This window comes from Chlorocebus sabaeus, chromosome 21, assembly GCF_047675955.1.
Source record: "Chlorocebus sabaeus isolate Y175 chromosome 21, mChlSab1.0.hap1, whole genome shotgun sequence".
Taxonomy (NCBI): Eukaryota; Metazoa; Chordata; class Mammalia; order Primates; family Cercopithecidae; genus Chlorocebus; species Chlorocebus sabaeus.
The window spans coordinates 96,738,262-96,748,331 of record NC_132924.1 but is presented as its reverse complement, the minus strand read 5'-3'; the positions used below and the strand labels follow the sequence as shown (position 1 = coordinate 96,748,331).

Here is a 10,070-nt window from a genome sequence, read left to right as displayed (position 1 = left end):
TTCCTTCCTACCATGAAACTTCTTTTCAATTTTATTCCTTCAACAGATCATTCATTTTTATAACAAATGATTGAATCGACATCTGGGTATCTATGGGACTTCTGGAAATATGGAAGCATCAGCTCCATCCTGGGTCTAGCATCCATGAATCTAAGATGATAATGACCCCAATGGGGATCTTTTCACAACTTTTTATCTCACTTTGAAGAAAGTTCTTACTGGGCACGCTGGCTCACACCTATAATTCCCGTGCTTTGGGAGCCCCGGGTGCGAGGATCTCTTGAGCCCAGGAGTTGGAAGCTAGTCTAGGCAACACAGTGAGACCCCATCTCTACAAAAAAATCAAATTGTTAGCCCGGTGTGGTGGTGCATGCCTGTAGTCCTAGGGACTCCAGAGGCTGAGGCGGAAGGATCAGTGGAGCCTAGGAGTTTGAGGCTGCAGTGAGGTATGATTGTGCCGCTGCACTCCAGGCTGGGTAACAGAGTCAGACTCTGTCTCAAAAAAATAAAAAATAAAAAATAATTCTTGCTTGCAGTCCTTTAGAAAGAGATCTGATCAGATTTTCTTGAACAAGAGGAAACAAAGAAAGGCAAATGCTTAGGACCCAAACCCTTTTTGGGCGAGAATGTAATAGTTTTTAATATCCAGTAATGTTACATACACACCTGACAGATGTATCAACTCACAGAAAAATATTAGTTTGGCTTTTTAAAAAAAGAGAAAAAACTTCAATACACATGTATCGAGATTACAAAAATCTGACAGATGTATCAAGTCACAGAAAAATATTAGTTTGGCTTAAAAAAAAAAGGGAAAAAACTTCAATCCACATTTATTGAGATTACAAAAATAACAGCACATTTCATGAACTCATTACAAGTCGGAGTTACTAACACATCCAGAGATAGGAAGAGCATCTTTAAATTAACTGCTTCTTGCCAATACAAATCTCACAACATAAAAAATAAATTTATTTTCATATTTACAGAAGAAACATGCTGATTGTTTCTTAAGATTCTCTTCGGAATTAATGGGCGAGATTATTTTTAAAGTCAGGGATCATTTTGAATTGAAGAAGTTATTTTAGAAACATCTCACAATGCATTTTGTGTAATACCACTGAACAGTTCTGCATCCTCTTCTAGAGATCGTGTTTTTATCGCAGGGCTTCTGGAACTTCCACCTACAAAAATAGCGGATTTTCTCTCAATGAAACAACACACATGATAAGGGAAAAATATCCGTAGGATATGTCTCTAGCAGTATCCTCCGAAAAGAACTCAAGCATAGGTTGATTATTGCTGCATGGTGATAATTTTTGTTACCATGTTATACATTTTATGTTATAAATTAGGTATCAAATCAATCACAACTCTGTGGTAAAATTTTTGACAAGTGGTGAATCCTTTTGGAATTTAGATTATATTCCCTGGTTTTCTTCTTAAGGGAATTGGGACATGTATGTCCTGGAGTGTCTTAAAATGGTCCTGGCCCTTATATGACTGAGAGGCTGGGAAAGTGACCCAGACGTTCCTCTCAAATGGAAATGTGCTCACTTTTGTGCCCGCTCCTAATGTTTCACACTTGGCGTGTTTGCTCTCGCATACTAAAATATTGAAAGTACTGATAAGTATTGTGAGAGGTGGACTTTGGTACCACCGTGCAACAGAGGACAACTCACTTACTGTATCTGTGCCCCTGTGTCTGTTCTCTGGTTACTTACCCGCTTTAGCTGTTTTATGCTGCTTCCCCGAATTGCTTCCATGAGATTCTCATGAGCTGATCTCTGTGGGGTAGAAGGTCGGGAACTGTCTTCCATTTTCTTCTCTTGCACTGACCTCAGAGAATTTTTTATTTCCTTTAGGATATTGTTTGGCTGTTTCTTGACCTTTTTCCCTTTTTTCTTTTTCTGTCCATTTTGTAATGCCCGTTGGGCACTCTCCTGTTGTTTGATGACTTCCGCAATGTTTCTGGTAATGAGCTTTTTCTCTGGGAGTGGAGGAGGGGGAGGAGGAGGAGGTGGTGGCAGCCTTTGGGAAGGAGGGGGAGGGGGAGGAGGAGGAGGGGGAGGAGGAGGAGGTGTGGCCACAGGAGACAGAGGACGGCTCCTCACAGTCCGGACTTTTTTGGAGAGTTTTGGGGATGACCAGGGTGAGTGCCTGGGAGACACATAAGGTGAAGAGCTAGGTGTTCCTCTTTGCCAGACTTTGGTCCTAAGATTGGGTCCTCCATCATATCCCTCCTGCTGTTTTTGCTCCTGCAAACGTTTTTGCCTCTGTTTATCCATATTTCTTGTCAAAATGCTCGTCATGCTCATTCTTGGTCCTGGGAGCTCAAAATGGTATCCCAGCCTCAGCAGCGTCGTGTTCTCCTTCAGCAGCTTGACAATCTCCATTTCCACCTGGCTGCCCATGATGTGCCTCTGGTTGTGGAAACGCAGCTCCGTGAGCACCGTGTTGTGCTGCAGAGCTCTCATGATGGCCAGGATCCCCTTTCCCGTTATGAAGTTGGAGTCGACGTTTAAATTGGTGATGTGCTCATTGACTTTGAGCATCTCCGCAATGGCCATGGCTGCACTGTCATCGGCATGCGTGTTGGCCAGACTGAACGTCTTCACCACAGTGTTGTCCTTGAGGGCTTCAGCAAAGCGGGTAAGGGTCTGTGTTGTGATGTTCTCAATGTTGTTCAGATTGACTTCTGTGGTGTCAGGGTCATTGCTTTTAATCTTGTCCAAAGCGTCCTCAATCACTGTAGGATTTCCACAAGGGTGAATGGCAGCTGGGGACTCTGTGTTTCTTCCATTGCTGTCGTTGGTCAAATTTATGTTCTCTATTTGACTTTTAAATATCTTTGGCTTAGAGTTATCAGAATTGACACTATCATAATTTACAGTTCCATTAATCCCTTTTGCAGTTTCAATTGTTCTTTCCTCTTCATCGCTGTCTTCTTCCTCCTCTTCCTCCTGGGACTCCTCCTCCTCCTCTGTATACACTTCCTCAGAAACCTCACTGTTACTTTCAGTAAAGATAAGCTCTTCCTCACTTTCCTCTTTGTCTTCTGCAACCTAAAGAGTATGATATCATTTTTAAGTACATTTTTTAACTTGCAAAAGTAGCACATGGCAAGTGACGTAAGTTTATAATGAAAAAAGTTAACAGTCCTCTGCTTCTGATCTGTCTAGTTCTAATGACCAAGGCTGACATTTTATTGCAATAAAGAGCAATAGCTTTTTCTACAAACATTTCTCTTGTTTTCTACAGAATATCCAGAATTCAACTTATTGAATAAAATTATATAATCATTTTGCCAATCTGAACAAATAAATCAGAACTTCAGCTTTGGAAAACCTTGATAAATTTGTCCACCTCCTGAGGACTGACTCTTACTGGTTAACTCTCCATTTACTTACAATGTAGCAAATTCAACTCTCCCCTCTGGAATCACTCTGTCGTATTTCTCCATCTCAAGCAATCAAATGACAACAAAAATATACAATATGTTAATGAGTTCCCCTTTTTAATGCTCAAAAATTCCCAAATTTGCCATCCATAGCAGATGTGAGAAAAGCCAACCACTCTCTGCCAGGCCTTGCCTCAGTGTAGACAGAAGCAGAGCTGTCATTTGCTCCTCCGGCATTTATCTGCCTCTGCGGTAGAGCCGGCGCAGGGATTCAGAGACTCTCTGAATCACCTGAGAGCTGCCTCTGTAGCTATCCCTTATCTGGGCAAGGGAAATCTAAAGGCAGGGCTGCTGCTCAGGACAGCAGGAAGTCAAAATCCAGTTTGATGCAGAGAACACATTCAGGTCACCCTTTTGGGAAGCTCACCTTGAAACCTCCATCTAGTCCAGGGTTAAATGAGACAGACTGCAGAAGAACAGGTGGGAAACATAATCACCCTTGGCACCCACTAGATTCTAACCAGTAAAGTGGATGGAACAGCAGAGAACAGTAGAAAATCTTGAAACAAGCCATTGCCCCAACCTGATGGTCTTAAATTATTTAGCATGTATCAATTATGAAAGGCTTTCAGGCAAACACCATTTCATTCTATCTTTGTCTTTCCTGTTTACAAGACTTGCTGTACAAAGAAGCCCAAGTGACCCCTTGTTTCTGTTTTTCTTGCTATCTTTTCTGATTTTTACAAAAATAAAGGTCTAGAAATTGCTGACAGAGTCTGATATTTTTCTCCTGCTGTCTCTTTAGTCCTTTCTCTTTATCTTTTCTGCAGCTCTGGGACCCTGCCCTGTCCTCCAAGCCCCGATTCTTCTCTCTATATTGGCAACTTTTTTCTGACCCCAAGGGTGCCCGCTGTCTGAGGCATGTGGATCTAGCTTTGGAAAACACCGCACTTATCTCCAGGCTTGTTTGCCCAGTTGCTGTCACAAAATAGCCTCCAGTTATCCACTCTTTGGAGTGGCAGGCACCAAGCGATGTCCTGGGGAAGGCGTCAGCCACTCCTGGGATGACTTGTCCAGTCTTAATTTACTCCCTTTTACTCCCTTCTTCAGGAGCAGGGAGGGAGAGAGACGGATACTCTGTGTGTCTGCGTGTGTGTGTGTGTGTGTGTGAGAGAGAGAGAGAGAGAGAGAGAGAGAGAGAAAGGTTTGGTGGCAGCTGGCTGCAAGTCACAATGCAACAACATAAGAAAAAGAGTGTGGCTCTAGCCAAGTCTGCGGGCATATGGGAGGGGAGACAGGAAGCCTTCCCTGTCCAGCAGTGAAACAAATTGATTAACCTGAGAAGGAAAGAATTGTGGGCTAACTTCTCCTCATCCCCATTCCACTCCAAATTCCTTATCATTCTAGTCCCTGTACAGCTGTGTGTGTTCATGTGTTTGTATGTATTTTTAGCTGTTTTAGTATTTGGAGGAAAGGGGCCTGTCTCAAAATCCAAGGTATACAGCCTTGTATGACACCATTACATTTTATTCCCTTTGGTTTTTTAAAGACCCTCTGGCTCTATCTGCAAGATCTGTTTTCCCCTCGTAATGTACCTGGACAGGTAATACCTGAAACTGTGAGTTGTCATATAGCATCTAAATGATAGCTCTCCCAGAAAGCCTTCTTTGACATCCCCTCTAATTATCCCTCCAATGCATTCCCTTAGCACTGTACTCGCCCCCAATAAAGTACCTGTCACTCTTTATTTTGGTCACTTGTTTTCCCCAGCAGATGGTTAGCTGTTGAGAGCAGCGGACCATGTCTGCTTTGCTCACCTAGCACAGTGCTTAGCATGTAGTAGGAGCTCAATAATTATTTGTTTACCGAATGGCTCTAAGTTGACATTGGTGAACCACAGCTGAGAGTTAGGACTAGACACAGGAGAAAGGTGACAAGCCCTCCCAGTTTGCCTGAGTGCGAAGGCTTCCCCAGGATTTTAGTCATGAAATCTAGACAGTCCCGGACAATCTGAGATGATTAGTCACCCTAGGTGGGGGACGTCTGCAGAAAGAAGAACAGAAGGGGAAAAGGTGTCTACAGAGGCAAGGTGAAAGGATGCAAAAAACAGACTTTGCTTACTTTATAAAATATTCTGTCCCTAGGGGCTTGTTTTATGACAGATTTCCTATATGCCACTGCTTTGGCATTAACCCTGATTATTTGAAGAATGGAGGTGGGAAGGAGGGTGTAGAATGAGGAGATGGGAGATGAGATGTCAAGAGACTAGACAAGGAGAAGAGGAATGTTAGCAAACTTAGAAAACAAATCAGGTAATAAGAAGAGTGGCCGTTTCTCCTGATTGCCTCCCTATTATGTACATACATATCACATTCAAAGTATGTGTTAATTGACTGTTTATGTTATTGGTAAGGCTTCTGGTATACCGTAGGCTATTAGTAGTTAAGGTTTAGGGGAGTCAAAAGTTATACATGAATTTTGGATGCTGCAGGGGCAGGAGTTGGTTGGCCTGACCCCCATGTTTTTCAGGAGGTAACTGTAGTTGAGCGGTTCTTAAGTTTTACTGTGTGTCATAATCACCTGTGAGAGCACCAATTGTTGGGCCCCATTCCCAGAGTGTCTCATGCATCAGATTGAGGGGAGCTCTACAATTTGCAGTTCTAAGAAGATCCCGGGTAATGCTGATGCTGCTGACTGGGCACCCACAATTTTGAAATGTTCATAACTTTCAGGTCTATGTAATTAACAGTTCTGTTAACCTCTAATGAATTTCTTAACCTCACCTTGTCTCAGTTCTCCAGTGCAGAAAGTTAAGAATGAAGCAAGATAATGGGAGAAACTCATTGGCACCTGTGCTGAGATTTAACCACTGTCAATAGGGGAGCTAGACCATTGGGATTCTAGGGTCCCTGGGAGCTCCAGTGTGGCGTAAGTTTGTGTAAGCCCAGGTGGGCAGAAAGGCTGGCATTCAACAGGTGTTGCATCTGCTCTTTATAAGCCTTTACAGAGCCAGCCGCCTGCTAATCAATCAAGACCCTCCGATCCTTCTCAGGGTCCCTACTTTACGGCTCTTCACTTATGCATCTACCTTGCTCCCCCAGCCACCCCACAGCTGCATGGAGGGTTTTCCTGTTGTGGGAATTGGATTTGCACCCTCCATCAGCAGGCTCCTGCTCATCACACCTTGCAACTACAGAGAGCTGGCCAGCAGGGAAAGTACTGGGAGAAAAGTTAACTAGCCTAGAAAGGAACTGAAGTCCATCAACACAGCAGCCTCTCTAATTGAGCTAATAAGCCATTAGCAGGGATCAGCAAAACCTTTGGCAGGATCAGGTGGGTTCGTCCGGCTGACGATAGGTTTTGCCCTTTGCTTCCACCACTAGCACGTCATTGCGACATTGAAGTCTTTGTTGGATTATTGATACACTGGTTGTATAGCCTGGATATTCTGAGACAGTTTTATCTTTTTTTTTCCTTTTTTTTAATGAGACAAGGTTTCGGTTTGTGGCTCAGACTGAGTGCAGTGGCACAGCCGTAGCTCACTGCAACCTCAACTTCCCATGCTGAAGCCATCCTCCCACCTCAGCCTGCTGAGCAGCTGGAACTACCACTTGCTAATGTTCCATCACACCTAGCTAATTTTTTTTGCTTGTTTGTTTGTTTTAGAGATGAGATCTCACTATTTGCCAGAGCTGGTCTTGAACTCCTAGGCTCAAGTGATTCTCCTGCCTCAGCCTCCCAAAAAAGTGTTGGGATTACAGGTGTGAGCCACCATACCTGGCCAGTTTTATTAGAGAGTTTTAAATAATTGTGATAATAATGTCATTATTATTTTGACACTCATTATCACATCAAAGAAAAAAAAAATCCCTCTTAAAACAATGGTTGTGGAGGAATTGACCTGCCCAAGTACTGACTTGTATGTGTCCTTCCTTCTAACACACCCCTTCTAGCTGCTCAATACCATGGCCTTGGCAGACCCTGGCCGGATCCCAGTGACCCTTCCTGCAATGATTGACATGGACAAAACTCACACATATCTTGCTGCAATTGTGGCCCACATAACCCTATCATCAAGATCATCTAACAGCCCTAGATTAGTGCTGTGGAAGTCTTGCCATTGGCTTTAGGCCATTTTGACTTTAGATGATTCTAACAGAGTGCAAGGGTTTTAAACTGTTTCTCCTGACCTCTGTTCTTCCATAATTCCGGAAGAATTTTTTTTTGTTATATGGACACTTTATTATCATTACTATTTTCCCAGAGAATAGTAGTCTTTTGGACTTCCTGCTGGTAATGACTCATTTGGCAAATTCAAAGTAACCGTTTACTGGGCAGTACACAAGAGATTCACAGACCTGAGCTCTGATATAAGCACATTTACTAATCTCAGGATCACCATTGTAAAGGAGACAGAAATCTTAGAGATCATCTATACAGCTGTGCTGCCCCTGAGTCCTCAGATGGGTTTCAGGATGTGTTATCATTTTGAAATTCTATGCAAAAGTTGGTGTATTTTGCACAAACCCAGGGCTATTTTAAGACAGTTCATAACTTATCAAAATTTCAAAGGGGTTCTTGATTCACAAAAGAAACACTGTCTCTAACTCCCTCGATGTCCAGAGGGAAAGCAAACCCTGAAGTGACTGTTCAAGGTCTAACAACATGGGAACAGAGCAGGGACTCTTAACAAGGCCCCGTGACTCTCAGTGTCATGTACTTCCCACCACCCCACCCTTCTTGGTGTTGGAACAGAACTATTTCACCATAGCTACTATCACAGTCAAAGCAACCAGTGTTCCCACTTTTGTCTTTATAGGAGAGAATAAATGTACTTAACTGAAAAAAAAAATGTATACATGTTTTACATACACATATATCTTAGGAACATTACCAACTTATAGCTCCAACAAGACTTATGTTTGGCAAAATATTGAATCCCATACACTGGTTGAGAATTATTTTCCACTTGAGCTTTCTGTTTGTAATCAAAAAGCCCCAATTAAGAATTTTACATATTATGATCCATTGGGTGACCATAGCATTTACATGATTATTTCAGCCTGAAAAATGATTTAATAGCAAGTATAAATGGGTTATAGAAAAATTCAAGTGATTAGAATTGAGAAGTTAGGGAAAACAAGTGTCTAGGTTTGGGATGGGGTGATGGGGAGGTGGAGTTAGCCAATGAAAAGTCCCGAGAGCCTACCTTTCCACATTCCCCCAGTCTCTCCTTCTCCAAGAGTTTTTGGGACTCCTTTTCCCAATAGGCCATCAGTGCCTCTCTGCTGAATGTCCCTGTGGGGGTTTTCTCAGTCAGGCTCTTCTGCCTTAGCCCCACGGGAAGGTTGCGGTCAGGTTCAATGTCTTCCAACTCTCTCTCTAGCTCCTTCAGCTCCTCAGCTGACAGGGAGGCGAGGAGTTCATCCTCGTCGATGGATTCATATTTACTGAGTCCTCTTCGGTAGCCAAAGGTAGACATGGTCCCTGCTTTGTCAGACCCAGAAGGAGCTTGAAGGACCAGGCATTCAAGGCAGCCAGAAGCAGGCAGGGAGGCAAGTGGCAGACTGGTCAACAACTGGTGCTAGGAGTGGCTGCGGGAGCCTTTTAAGAGTGGTGATACAGGGCTGTGACAATGCAGAGAGGGGTGAAAGCATGGGCTGTTTTAAGCATCAGACGTCAGCTAGACATTTGAACACAAAGAATGTCACATCGGTGGTGGATGGAGGTCTCAGAACCAGTGGGGATTATTAACATACTGGCCAGGGCCATATTTAGCTGAGCCTGATAGCTCATGAGGACAGGCAGAGAGTGTTTCAGATAAGGAGTAACATAGTTCTTCTCACTTTGTATTCAAACAACAGGGGAATAAAATTTATTTTGAAAATGACTTGCCGCCACCACCATGGCCATGAAAAGATTTTTTCATTATAATCTTAGGGTTGAAAAATGTCTCCACAGTACTCCATGGGTAGTTATTCTGGTTCTTCTATAAACATACTGTGGGTGCTACGGATGGGGACAGAAGGTCATAATAATATAATATTTCATAATTTTATTGTACTTTGCAGTTTACAAAGCACTTTAATAAGTTTTTCTAATCATAAATCCTGTGAGATGAATAACATGATTCTCATTTATAGATGTTGGCAACTGAGGCATTGAGAGATTAAGTGTAACGTCAGAAGTCAGAGAGCTGAAAGTACAGAGAGGTGTCTCTCTCCACTGAACGAAATGCTTCCTCCTTCTCACCATGATTACTAGTGAAAAACTAGACTTGCAAATAAAACTCTAAAAAGACAAACAATAGTACTGGGTATGATTTGTTAAGGACTGACATTATGCCATTCCAGTGCTAAGCATTATCTCCTTTAATTCCACAATCCTGTAAGGGGTACATTAGTGCCCATACTTTACTAGTACGCACTCAGAGAGGTTAAGTTACTAGCATGGGAGCACAGAGCTAAGAAGTAAGACAGCTAGAATCTGAGCCCAGATTTGTACCTGGCCTGAAAATGGAAGAGATGTGAATTTGAAATTATATATACAACTTGATCAGTATGTATTATATATATATGCAACACATCTTCTTATGTACTCCATACATTTGCACAAATTAAAAAAAGAAAGTATATATGACCATTTTGTTATATATGTTCAAATAAACCCA

At 42.6% G+C, this 10,070-nt stretch overlaps 1 protein-coding gene across 1 annotated transcript; it reads right to left on the bottom strand.

The window, feature by feature from the left end:
- Positions 1–613: 613 nt before the first annotated feature.
- On the bottom strand, positions 614–8,980 carry LMOD2 (leiomodin 2). Its single transcript, XM_073008661.1, has 3 exons — positions 8,610–8,980; positions 1,725–3,065; positions 614–1,184 (listed from the first exon to the last, which is right to left on the bottom strand). The coding sequence occupies exons 1-3, from the start codon at positions 8,880–8,882 to the stop codon at positions 1,158–1,160; spliced, it is 1,641 nt and encodes a 546-aa protein (XP_072864762.1). The 5' UTR covers positions 8,883–8,980; the 3' UTR covers positions 614–1,157.
- Positions 8,981–10,070: the final 1,090 nt, after the last annotated feature.

What these genes read in the sequence shown, in the direction of transcription:
- LMOD2 (XM_073008661.1), bottom strand. Translation starts at nt 8,882, where the DNA reads ATGTCTACCTTTGGCTACCGAAGAGGACTCAGTAAATATGAATCCATC. An exon ending in GACTGGGGGAATGTGGAAAG is followed by an intron (nt 3,066 to 8,609) that starts GTAGGCTCTCGG and finishes CATACTCTTTAG; the next exon opens with GTTGCAGAAGACAAAGAGGA. An exon ending in GCATAAAACAGCTAAAGCGG is followed by an intron (nt 1,185 to 1,724) that starts GTAAGTAACCAG and finishes CTATTTTTGTAG; the next exon opens with GTGGAAGTTCCAGAAGCCCT.